General features: G+C 45.6%; 1 protein-coding gene across 3 annotated transcripts in view; it reads right to left on the minus strand.

The window, feature by feature from the left end:
• Nucleotides 1-2,513: 2,513 nt before the first annotated feature.
• MINDY2 (MINDY lysine 48 deubiquitinase 2) overlaps nucleotides 2,514-13,692 on the minus strand; it is a 278,383-nt gene continuing 267,204 nt past the window's right edge. The window contains exon 9 of one of the 3 annotated variants that reach the window (XM_030188817.1): nucleotides 2,514-4,998. In XM_030188817.1, the coding sequence (XP_030044677.1) occupies nucleotides 4,876-4,998 (123 nt within the window). In that variant the 3' untranslated portion in view covers nucleotides 2,514-4,875. The remainder of the gene's footprint in view (nucleotides 4,999-13,692) is intronic. The other 2 variants (XM_030188811.1, XM_030188807.1) reach the window with 2 other exon arrangements.

Consider the following 13,692-nt stretch of genomic DNA (forward strand, 5'->3'; position numbering starts at 1 on the left):
GGGTTGGAAAGAATAAAACCAACAAATATCATGACAAGAACAAACCTTCAAGCCAATATGACAAAACACCAGACCATGCTTGAAAATAAAACAAAATCAGGGGTAAAAAATATTAACAAGGCATAATTATTTAGGACACAGAAAAGAAAGGTTTATAAATAAGTTTTTAGGTTTTCTTCTAAAGGACAGCAGATTAGACTCAGATCAAATAACAAAAGGTAAGGAATTCCACAACCTTGGCCTAGTAACTGAAAAGGAAGGAATAAGCCAGAGTTTTTGTCATGCTCTTATCAAAAGGAACCTTTAACATTCCCTATTCACAGCACAAGTTACACAGAGGCAGATTTAAGATAAATGCAAATTTTATGGACAAAAGCAATAACTTAAATAGCAAAGTCAATAATTCAAATTAGTAACATGCAGCAACTTACAGCCTGTCAGCCATACAGCAGAAGCATTCTGTGACACTTAAAATAATCACAATGCTATGGCAGAGAAACCATGATAAGTACAGTAACCTAAAACTGAATTAACTATGGACTGCAGAACTGCATGAAAATTAGAACACTCCAGTCAGGGTTGAAGCCTACACAGAATGTGTGATCTTTAACACTGATTTCACCACACATCAAATATGGTGTCCAACTTAGTTGCACAGTGTGCAGGGTAATACACCTGTGATGTGCTGAAGTTTCACCATCAACCTTGTCTGGGAGATCCTCCACCAGAGTTTTCTGCAGGTTTAGGTCCAAGTTGTTATTGAAAGCCATGCAAGTCACCTCTTCTACTCAGCAAGATACATCTGACGTGAGAAATCCTTCACACCATGTTGTCTTCTGCATAGAAGGGGCAGTGAACTTGAAAACTGTACAGATCACCATTTATTTGCTGTAAATACATAGTAAACATTACAGGAATTCTTACTGGTTTAAATGAAGCACTGCCTTCTCTAGGAAAAGAATTTTTTCAGCCCTTAAGCTATCTCATTCAGGTAAAATATTTTTTTCAGCTCTTAGGGCTTTCTCACAATAGCTTGGATCTGTTAGCAATTCGTCAGAAGTCATCAAAGGAATATTCTGTTTTTAAAAGCAGGATAGAGAAATTATTTTCTGCCTATATTTTCTCTTTGAAGATGCTTTGTTTCTAGACTAGAAAGCCTGTGCTGACCCATAGTTATGTAAAACTACACAAGACAGAAGAAAACAAAACTTATCTTTATACTTTCTTGTTTTGTTTTCTTGAAAATGTCTTGCAGTACATGAAATAGTGAGAGATATATTTGTCCCAACTGGCATTTTTTTTGGAGTGCAAAAAAAAAAAAATCTGTTCCTCTGTTTGCTTATATAACTTTTGGCCATGCTTACTAATGCCTAGCACGGTGTATGTTAAATGTTGTGCAATCTATAGGAATAAAATAGGCTGTATGACACTTTGCGCACACTAACGGTCAATTGTGCTCATTAGTGAACATGTCCCATATTGCCAGGGATTTCTGTCCTTTGAGCTTTCTTTTTGCATTAGTTCTGAGGGGAAATCTGTATGGTTTCTTTTGTTGATTGTAAATCAGATTTCCTAATACTCCCATATCAGTACTGAGGATAATAAAAATATTTTGTTTGACTACTAAACATCCAGGATTGTCTGGGATCTAAAACAGCTTGATGTGTCAGGTCTATTCAGATGTCATCTTCACCCACTTATATGGCTGATGGAGAAAGAAGGAAATCACTGAGGTATGTACATATGTTACTATGTTACTATATACAGACATACCCTCTGAAATTGTGCATAGCATGCACCTAGCTCTAGAAATGGAAACCATAATAAATCATGTAATTAAAGTGTTTGTTTAAAACTTACTCTCTAGCATTAAGGTTTTACATAGTCAAGAGGGCAACTTTCAAACTCCATAGGCAGCTTGCAAACCTTTGAATATTCAGGTTGTGGGGACTGCCAAGTACTTTGCACAAGCTTAATAATGTAAAATGAAATCCCCAGGCACACAGTCCCACTCCGACCCTATTCACTCCTCTTTCCATAGCAAGTACATATAGTGTTAAACAATATACAAGTATTATCATATTTTGGAGGGGGATTGAAACAGAAGAAAGAGGTAGATTTTTATATCGTCACAATCTAGCCATACAAAAAGTATTTTAGCAGCAAGGGGATATGAAATTGCAGCGGAGGAGTAGCCTTATGGTTAGTGCATTGAGCTAAGAATCCCAGGGAACTGGGCTCGATTCTCACTGCAGCTTCTTGTGACCCTGGGCAAGTCACTTAACCCTCCATTGCCACAGGTACAAAAAAAGCATCTTAGATTGTGAACCCACTAGGGACAGAGAAAGTACCTGCATATAATGTGTACAGCTAGCAGCACTATAGACATGATTAGTAGTAGTAGAAATTGAAAATAGAAAGGTTTCTGAAAATCAAATGAGATCTTAAACTGATGTACCAGTTTTCTTCTATCAAAAGTAGTTGTCTATCAGTGATAGCAAGTATATTGTGTTTTCAAGAAAGTCCAGAAGACACCAATCCAGAAACAGTTATATTTTTTACCAAATATTTACATATACACAATTTTACTACCCTTCAGTCTTTCCTTTAGGAAAGATTACAAAACGTAGCATTATTAGTCTTTGGAACAAATTAGAAAATAAATAGTGAGCTCTCATGCTACTATCAAGAGCAGAATCAAAACAGAACTGCATTCACAACACTGCATCATCTCTGGGGATGTCTTGTCTCTTCCACAGAGTATGTGGTAATTTCCCTCTTCCTCTATTAAATAAACCTCAAGGTTAGTGCTGCACCTCTGTTCATTATATTGTTCAGATAACTGTCTTTAGCGTCAGGACCTATAATTAATGGCCAGCCTTGATTCAGAAGCTGGAAACAACTGATGACATATTACAGATGTCCTTGTCTTCCATGTGAGATCCATAATATAATTTGTACCATAATGCATTTCCTAGCTAAAGCTAAGCAGTTAAATTAACCAAAGCTATGATTATGCTGACTTGCAAAATAAGTCAATAGGTGCTCAGAACTTTTAACTGACATGAAGTTCAGGAAAGTTGAGGCAGAGAAACATGTTAATACTTTATCTACTTATGAACTTAATGTTTCCTGAATTAGTCAATGATGTGAAGCTAAAAACATTACCAATTTAGGTGGCTTTCTGCCCATATATTTAACAGTCTTACTACCACTGGCAATGACTGCAGAATCACTTAAATAAATACACTGAAGGCTGGCCCTCTGGTTTGACCACAGTGCTGTGGCACAGAAGGCCCAATCTTAAGGGCTCAGGTACATTGTAGAAGCAACGCAGTCGAGCTATGGGGGAAGGAGGAAAGGCAAGCACCACTGCTACAATGAGCCTTGCTGGCAGTACAGCAGCATTGAGAGGTTTAGTCTCAGATAATACTTTTCTTTCAGAGCTTGAATTAACCGTAGATACCATCCGGGAGGCAACGGGGAGGAGGGAGAGGAATGTTAATCAAAGCCAAGAGCATAAAGTTCAGTGAGCAGCAACCTTTGCAAATGGTTCTAAAAAGGCAACCAAATACATTAAGAACGAGTATCACTGCAATTAACAGATTTTTATGGAAATGTAGGATGACTTTTCAGTCCTCTTATTCTGCTTTGGTATCTTAAGATTACATGATGTGCAAAGAAGTTCTCATAAATTAAAAAATGTACTTCTACGAGGTTCTTATATTCATTTAAAAAAAAAAAAAAAGAAAAACCTTATACACAGAGCTGGTATACCTGTGTCTGGCTTATCCAGATGTCTGAATGTAACAGCTAGCCAGTATACAGTCTTCAAAGCACATATATTGGTTATTTGAAACATTTCAGTTTTACATAAAAATTCTGTGCCTAGAGGACTAACCATGTCTATTTGCTTTTCAAACAATCATTGAGAACATATGATCTATTGTAACTATTTATGATAATACAGGTATTTTTCATATAATCACCTCTATATTTATAAAAGGAAATTTTATTTGTATGGTAAGACTGATACCATTGGAAAAAGTGTAGATATGGACATAGTTATAGTTATGATTCTGAACTGTGAATTCCTGCATTATTCAAAGATTATACATAATTTCTTCCCTAATCATTTTTCAGATAGAGAAGTTTATAAATATAAAAGGAGCTAGAACTGAAGTAAACTAATTTACTATGAAATCTACTTTTTCTTTCAATTGTGATAAATCTAGAATAAATCTTTCTTTTACTCAACACCCAAGAAACTTTCATACATCCGAAGGATACACAGATCTTCAGTATAAGTATGAAACTTAATCATGAGGCAAAAGTAATGTACCACCAACAACCCAGTGTAAACCTAGGTTCAAGAAGAGATGTGAAATACTTGGCCCTTGGTTAGAGAACACTAAAAGTAGGAATGGTTGCATGCCAAGCCTCTAATATGGCTTGTTATGGACAAGTAGTTTGTAACATTGATTTAATACAGAAATTAAACTAAAATTCTACTACACTGATGCAAAAACTTCAGGAAGAAACTTAAAAAATATACAGTCCTCTCCTCTCTGTGTTTGAGTAGAAGAAGTAGCTTAAAAACTGATAATGTTTGAGTACTGAATGTCACTATGACATATAACTTGCTGTGATTTATGTGTTGCATGATTCTGACGCATAAAGCACAGCCACACCCAATCTGTAACCTGCAATTTCATCTTTGAGTGCACACACTTTGACTTTAAAGAGTCTGTGTGATTGTAGCAGAGCCACCCTTCCTCTTCCAAAGGAAATTAGTGGGGTAGTCAGGCACAGATGGCATGGAACGGGTTTGTTTCTGGGGTCATGAACTTGGCACCAGGCAAATTCCATTCCCAGTTACAAAAGAACACAAGTATTCTTTTCTTTTTCTTTCTCCTTTGGCTCTTTCCGCTTGCGTTCGCTGCTCCCAGAATGTCGTCCGCTTGCTGGAGTGCAAGCTGCTGGCAACTGCTGACCCTGCTGGAAGCAAAAAGATATCTTGTTATGTATCAAGTACAAAAAAATAAGCAATAAAGGTAGAGTACTTTAAAGGCTGTACAAGATGATTAAAAAACAGTTCAACTCAGAAGTTAAAGGCATTATTTATACCTTTCTTGTCATTAGCAAAGGACTCAGTATTTTATTCAGGGCTTTGCAACTCCTTTCTTTTCTACAATGCAAGTTAATACATCAGGTTACTATTCAATGCACACAGCATTTACTAACAGGTTAAGCAAAAACTGAGCTAGCTATATAGAAAACTGTTGTATGGAAGTAAACTGATATTTGTTGTATATTTAATATTATTATTGTAAATAAGGACTGTAATCTCTTACATCTAGGGTGCGACTTTGGAAACCATGTTTCAAAAATGACTTTTTAAGAAAAGGGTTTAACACGCTCATACAATAGTTGGAATGACTTCCAATTTCTCTGCGGGATTATAGAAATGGCAGAAGCCAAGCTTGCACAACTGCAGTACTGCTTTCAAGATTAGAAACATCTATGTTAAGCAATAACAGGGATGGTTTACAGTACTATTGTCCAAAACTTCTGTGATTATTCTTTGATTTACATCCTATATGATGAGGAGCTATATACAAATCATAAACAAAGGAAATCCTAGCAGCAGGATGCAAGATCTGAAGATTCATTCCCTTTAGACAGGACTTGACAGAAATAACCAAAGAAATTAATGATGGCCTCAACATTATGGACTCCTGGGCAAACTCATTCCAATTGAAACTGAACACTGAAAAAACACACTGCCTCATCCTCTCATCAAAACATAACAAGTACAAACCCGCAACCATAAGCACCCCAGGACACTTCAGATAGCTTAAAAATACTCGGCGTCACACTCGATCGCAACCTTACACTCGAGAACCAAGTAAATACTGTAATAAAGAAAATGTTCTATGCAATGTGGAAACTCAAACGAATAAAACCTTTCTTCCCCGAGGGAAACTTTTCGAAACCTAATACAATCAGTGGTCCTAAGCCATGCAGGTTACTGTAACGGAATGTAAAGTACAACTCGCAAAAAAACTCCAGACCGCCCAAAATACAGCAACCAGATTGATATATGGTAAAACACGATTTGAAAATGCTAAACCCCTACGAGAAAAGTTGCACTGGCTCCCACTCAAAGAACGGATCATCTTCAAAATCTGCACTTTGGTCCACAAAATTATTTACGTCGTAGTCCCAGGATACATGACAGACCTAATAGATCTACCAACAAGAAACAGAATCAGATCATCACGATCATACCTAAACCTACATTATCCAAATTGTAAAGGACTAAGATACAAAACAACTTACTCCAGCTTCTCCTACATAAGCGCACAACTATGGAACGGACTGCCAAATGCTGTGAGAACAAACCGTGACCACTTAAACTTCAGGAAATCACTCAAAACTCACCTCTTCAAAAAGGCCTATCCCACCGATTGAACATAAATTCCCGCATCCAGCAACATAGCATAATTAATGATCGTACTGGACAATTTATAATCTTCACTTCCTTCGACCCCATGATGTCTGATCTACACCTACCTCATCTGACCACAATATAACTTTGTATCTGCTATCAACCGAATTGGCAAATGCCTCTACGGTACTATGTAAGCCACATTGAGCCTGCAAATAGGTGGGAAAATGTGGGGGTACAAATAAATAAGATCAGGAGGATTTCCATGATTCAGGGCATTGAAAAGGAAAGCCGTTTATGAGTAATCAGAGTTCTCGATAGACAACAGGAAAAATCAGGCACACAAATGGGTGATGATATCTGATGGTACTAGAATTCATATGTGGTGTGAGTCAGCCAGTGGCGTACCAAGGGGGGGGGGGGGGGGGGGGGCGGTCCGCCCTGGGTGCACGCCGCTGGGGGGGGGGGGGGGGGGGGGGGGGGTGCCGCGCGTCTGTCGGCAATGCTCGTTCCCTGCTCCCTCTGCCCCGGAACGGGTTACTTCCTGTTCCGGGGCAGAGGGAGCAGGGAACGAGCGAAGCCGACAGGCGCGTGGCACCCCCCACCCCCCAGCAGGTAAAGAGGCACCCGGGGGGGGGCGTGTCGGTCATTTCGCCGCTTGGAGGAGGGGGTGCCGCGTGTCTGTCGGCAACGCTCATTCCCTGCTCCCTCTGCCTCGGAACAGAAGTAACCCCTTCCGGGGCAGAGGGAGCAGGGAACGAGCGAAGCCGACAGGCGCGTGGCACCCCCCACCCCCCAGCAGGTAAAGAGGCACCCGGGGGGGGGCGTGTCGGTCATTTCGCCGCTTGGAGGAGGGGGTGCCGCGTGTCTGTCGGCAACGCTCATTCCCTGCTCCCTCTGCCTCGGAACAGAAGTAACCCCTTCCGGGGCAGAGGGAGCAGGGAACGAGCGTTGCTGACAGACGTGCGGCACCCCCCCCCCCCCCAGCAGGTAAAGATGCACCCGGGGGGGGGGGGGGCGCATCGGCAATCCGCCCCGGGTGTCAGCCACCCTAGGAACGCCACTGGAGTCAGCTCTTGAAAAGGTGGGTGGATGGGATTGTGTGTCTGGTTCTTGCTGTCTATGGAGAACCTTTATTATAGGTAAGCAATCTCAATTTCTCCACAGACAAACAGGATAAACCAGCCACACAAGAAGGAGACACCCTCCCCCCCTCCCCAGGATCACATTACAAACTTTTTGGAAGTGCAAAGCTGCTTTGACAGGAGGCACTGTGAATGTGTGATCTTCAGTTCAAAGTATACTTTAAGCACCCCCCAGTCACATAGGCTCTACTGAAGTTAACAGTAGGACTGGTGTGTGTGTGGGGGGGGGGGGGGGGGGGGGGGGCAATAAGGACAACAGATCCCCTCCAATTTCTACCGCAGCTCCTTTAGGGATTGATTTATTAAGGCTGTTTTTCTATTCCATGAATAAGGGAAAAGAAAAAAAAATTAGTAAATCAGGCCTTTAATGCACCATTGCAGGCCACTGGCAGAACTTAATTCCTGAACTTAAACCGCACTACCCATACTCCAATCCTCTCCCATACATCCCTCCCTATTGTCCTACTCTTTCCAACTGGATCATCTCTGTGATACTTCATACTCTGTGTTATCTCTGTGGTACTTTGTACCACACCTTGTACCTTACTTTGTTTTATCTCTATGATACTCTGTACCACATCCTGTAAGCCGCACTGAGCCTGCTATCGAGCGGGAAAGAGCGGGGTATAAATGCCATAAATACATAAAATAATAAATAAACCCCACTCAGTCTCTCTCTTTCTCTCCCCCACCCCAACCCTATCACTCAGTCTCACTCTTTTATCCCTCTCTCCATCCATCAGTTTCCCTCCCTAGTCCACCATCTCCGTTTTTTCTCAAATCAGCCATGCCCTCCAGCTACACCTCACCACCCAGGAAACAAGTCAGCCACCTTCACCAGCCTGTACTCCTCCCATGTTGCCAGATACACTCTCCCAGCTAGCCCTAACAAACCAGGAACAGTCAGCTACCTCATCAGCCCCTAAACCCACTCTCACATACTAGCGCCTGCGTTTGCTACCGTCCCATTATCACAGCCCCTGAGTGCAAGAAACAATGCACTCGTGGGCTCTGAATGCAACTAGCATGCAAAACCTATCCATCCCCAATGATCAGCTTTGGCACGCTGGCCGCAGCAAACCCTACGCCAGCTCAGAGCTGGCGTTAGGGTTTGCAGACCATTGGGGAGGAATGGTGAGCCCTGTCCAGCATTCATTTGCATGCTAGCAGGCCCCCCCTTTCCCCAATGCAGCAGCCCTCCCCACAGGAACCCCAACCTGACCCACCCCCCCCTCAGCGACAGGGAGCAGGAGGTCCGGTGGACCTCCGGTCTCCCCGACCTCACCCCAACACAAGTTCAGGGGGGCTGAAGATCCGGTGGGTCTCCAGTCTCCCAAACATCCCCTCAGATGTCCCTGGTGGCCCAGTGGGCCGTGGTCAATCCCCCCCGGTGGTCTAGTGGTCAATCCCCACCCTCCCTACCTTCAGTTGGAATATGGTGTGAAGCACCGCCTAGCGCATCCCAGGATGCACTGGGCAGGGCTGGGCACCACCATCTTTGAAGCGGTGCTGATGGAAGAGGGAGGCACGTCACCTCCTTCCTCCAAATGAAGGTGGGGGGTGGGGAAGGGCCGCTAGACCACCAGGAGTGGGGGGGGGGGCGATTGACCGTGGCTCAGCTGGGCCACCGGGGACATCTGAGGGGATGCTGGGGGGGTTAGGTGGGCTGGAGACCCCACAGATCTCCAGCCTCTCTGCACTTGTGTCAGGGGGACCGGAAGTCTGCCAGTCTTCCAGCCCCTGTGGCGCTTGGCTCGAGATGGGGGTAGTTGGGGTCTGGTGGTTCCATGGACCTCCAGCCCTTGTTTTTGTTTTTTTTTTTGTTACATTTGTACCCCGCGCTTTCCCACTCATGGCAGGCTCTATGTGGCGGGCAATGGAGGGTTAAGTGTTTGACAAGTCTGGGCTTTTGACAGCCCAGACCTCTCAAACAAGTGCGGGAGGATTGTGCCTAAGTGCATGCTCAGGCACGATCCTCCCGTACTTCTTCTCTATGATCAAAGAGAAAAGTGTGCTTAAATTTGCATGCAATTATATCTGATCATAGGGGCAGTAAAGCCCTGCGCTGTTTTTAGAGCGCTGTTTGGAACAACGAGGGGCTTTTGATCATCTGCTCAAAAGCTAGCTATATCCTCCCTCCCTAAGTTTAGCCAGTCATCCCCTGGACTACCCACTGGGCCAGCTCCTTAACTTGATGTTTATCTTGATCTGGATTGCTGTCACCACTACAGGAGCTACTTTCTCTTCTTTCTGCACTGTGCTACTCTCTGTCTTTGAGTCATATGATACAGAAACTCCCGCATTAGTTTCCCAACATAAGCAGAGGAGTTTGTATACCATGTGGCTCAAATTCACAGAAAGCTATACCAAGCAAGGAGAAAGCAGCTCATATACCGGTAGCAGTGGCGGCAGCATAAAAGGTTTTTTTTTTTTTTTAATGGGAGTGAAATTTCTAGGTGCCACGACAACCGGTACCTATGATTTGAAAACGCAGAGGCAGAAATGCACAAGAATGGCCTGATTTGCTGAGAAAACTTTTCTAGTTAATTCTGAGCTCAGAGTGCTATTTATTTTCAATGCTATCAGATGCCATTATTCACTTTTGTGGCTAATTCATCCTTTTAAATCCACGGGAAACAGTTTTATCACACCTCAGGAGCATTTTGCCTTTGTGCCTTATTCCTATGCAAACCAATAAGTTACTATTGAAAGATTTAGCACACATGCTATGCATGAACTTGATTTGCATATACTGCCTCCATTATTTGCCAATCTTTCATGAACATTTATTGTGGATATCCTGAAAACCTGACTGGCAAGTTAGGCATATTTTCAAAGCACTTAGCCTTCCAAAGTTCCATAGAGACCTATGGAACTTTGGAAGGCTAAGTGCTTTGAAAACGAGCGGGAGGAGCCTGCGAGCCAGCAGCCAATGCCTCAGCAGCCAATGCCTTAAGGCTGCCGAGACAGTGCCTGCCGGTGCCGCGCTTTTTTTTTTTTTTTAAACATTTCTCGTCCTTAAGTTAGCGCCGTTAGCGCTTCTTCTTTTTTGTAGCGCCGGCCCTGCTGCTCAACAGGAAAAGCAGCAGTGGCCGGCAATGGGGGCTGGCGCTGGCATGCAGGGCGGGCCTCGTCGAGGGAAAACATGGAAGGATGGGGAAAAAAGAGGGAAAACAGATGGAAGGATGGCAGAGAATGAGGGAAAACATGGAAGGATGGGGAAAAAAGAGGGAAAACAGATGGAAGGATGGGGAGAAAAAGAGGGAAAACAGATGGAAGGATGGGGAGAAAGAGGGAAAACATGGAAGGATGGGGACAAAAGAGGGAAAACAGATGGAAGGATGGCAGAGAATGAGGGAAAACATGGAAGGATGGGGAGAAAGAGGGAAAACATGGAAGGATGGGGAGAGAAAGAGGGAAACAGATGGGAGGATGGCAGAGAGAGGGAAAACGGAAGGATGGGGAGAGAAAGAGGGAAAACAGATGGGAGGATGGCAGAGAAAGAGGGAAAACGGAAGGATGGGGAGAGAAAGGGGAGGATGGCAGAGAAAGAGGGGAGATGGATGAAAGGATGCAGAGAGAAAGGTGAGAGACTGGAAGGATGTGGAGAGAGAAGGGACACTGAACAGAAAAGGGTAGAGTGATACAGAGACACTGGTTAGAAAGAGGGAGAGAGACATTAGATGGAAGGATCAGGAGAGAGGATGGAAGGATGGGGAGAGAAAGAGGGAAGACGCTGGATGGAAGGGTAGGGAGAAAGAGGTGACACTGGACGGAAGGATGCAGAAAGAAGGAGGGGAGACTACTGGAAGGATGGGGAGAGAGAGGGGAGACTGGAAGGATGAGGAGAGAAAGAAGAGAGCTGCTGGATGGAAAAGGAGAGTAGTGAAAGACTGGAGAATAAGAGGAAGGGGCATGGGGAGAACAAGGGTGAGAAAAAGATGAAAAGCCATAAGTAGATGAAGGAAATTAAAGAATGGATAGTAAGAATGAATTAAATCAAGACAGAGAGAGAGGGGCAGAAAAATATTGAAGAAAGCAAAGAAAAAGGAGAGAAAAATGAGAAATGGCCAGGAAACCGTGGCAGAAGAGTTAAGCGAAAACGAAGGAAAGCAGAATCTAGAGACTGGGAGCGACACAATGAGAAAAAGTAAATGGCCATACAAGAAAGGTAAAGAAAATAATTTTATTTTTAATTTAGGATAAAGTAATATGGTACCTGTGTTAATGAAGTTTCAGAGACCAATACTTCCTTCCTTAGGTCAGGCGAGGATACCGTAACAGCATTTTCTCCGAGGACAAGCAGGCTGCTTGTTCTCACTGATGGGTGACGTCCACGGCAGCCCCTCCAATTGGAAACTTCACTAGCAAAGTCCTTTGCTAGTCCTCGCGCGGCCGTCTTCCCGCCCGAAACCGGCTCGAGCCGGCCAGTCTTCTTTTGTCCGCACTCGGTACGGTCGTTTTTTTCGCCGTGTCGAGCCCCGGAAAGTCGACCTCGCGCGTCCAAAGTTTTTTTGAGCGTGTTTTTTCTTCGGAAAAGCTTTGTTCTAGTGCGGGAAGTGCTCCGGAAACCCTCCCCGGGTTTCGTGTCAATCCTCCCCGTACTTCCAGCTTTTTGCCCCGATAAGTTTTCTTTCGCCGTCGGGGTAGGCCTCTTTCGGCCTCGGTCGAGATTTTTCTCCCTCTAAATTTTGGTGCTTCAATTTTCGTCATTTCGGCTTTTGATTTCGCCGGCGTGATTTTTCCGCCCATGACATCGAAGCCTTCCAGCGGCTTCAAGAAGTGCACCCAGTGCGCCCGGGTTATCTCGCTCACTGATCGACACTCGTCGTGTCTTCAGTGTCTGGGGGCTGAGCACCGCCCTCAGAACTGCAGTCTGTGTTCCCTGCTTCAAAGGCGGACTCAGGTAGCGAGACTAGCCCAGTGGAACGTGTTGTTCTCGGGCTCTTCGTCGGCATCGGCACCGGGATCTTCGAGTGCATCGACGTCGTCAGCGTCCAGACCATCTTCCTCGGCCGCCCTTGCATCGAGTGCATCGAGGCATCGGGCCTCTGCATCGGCGCCGAGACATCGGATAGCTGCATCGACGTCGGTGGTACCGGGATCTCGTCTCCTGATGTCGTCGGACGGTGGTGCATCGAGTGGAGTGCAGGTGAGGGCTGTCCATTCCCCTGCTGGTGGCGGTGAGCCCTCGGGTGGGTCTCCTCCTACCCTGAGGGCTCCTGCGGTACAGCCCCCCCGAGATCGACCCTCTTCGGTCTCGGCCCCGAGGAAGCGACGGATGGATTCTACGTCCTCCTCGTCGGTGCCGGGGAGCTCCGGTGACATGCTTCGGAAGAAATCGAAGAAGCATCGACACCGGTCTCCTCCCCGTGTCGGCACCGAGAGCTCTGGGTCGCCGAGGGATTCGGCACCCAGCAGGCATCGGCACCGAGAGGACCGCTCACCCTCTGTTCAAGAGGTGTCGATGCGCTCCACTCTGGACAGCCCGGAACAGCCTCCTCGCCCGGAACAGGTTCTGACGTCGACGCCTGCATCGACCTCTCAGCCTTTTTCTGCAGCCACTCTGACCGAGAGCCTCCGGGCCGTTCTCCCAGAGATTCTGGGAGAGCTGTTGCGCCCTACCCCTCCGGTACCGGCGGTGCTTGCGCCTCCGGTACCGTCAAGCGTGGCGCCGGCTGGCCCATCGCCCAGGTTGAGGTCCCCGACGTCGGTACCGCGTGCGGTGCCGACTGCGGCCACCTCCCAGGAGGGCTCCCCGACTACGTCGGCGGAGGGAGCTTCGCCGATGCGGGCGAGGGAGTCTACCTCTCGACGCCCCCGTCGTGGACGTGGTTCCACTGAGTCGAGCAGGGCGAGGTTGCAGACACAGGTTCGGGAACTTGTGTCTGACACCGAGGGTGAGGCCTCGTGGGAGGAAGAGGAAGACCCCAGATATTTCTCTGACGAGGAGTCTGAGGGTCTTCCGTCTGATCCCACTCCCTCTCCTGAAAGGCAGCTTTCTCCTCCTGAGAGCCTGTCTTTCGCTTCCTTTGTCCGGGAGATGTCTACGGCCATCCCCTTCCCGGTGGTTGTGGAGGACGAGCCCAGGGCTGA

Source organism: Microcaecilia unicolor, chromosome 1 (assembly GCF_901765095.1).
Source record: "Microcaecilia unicolor chromosome 1, aMicUni1.1, whole genome shotgun sequence".
NCBI classification, from domain to species: Eukaryota; Metazoa; Chordata; class Amphibia; order Gymnophiona; family Siphonopidae; genus Microcaecilia; species Microcaecilia unicolor.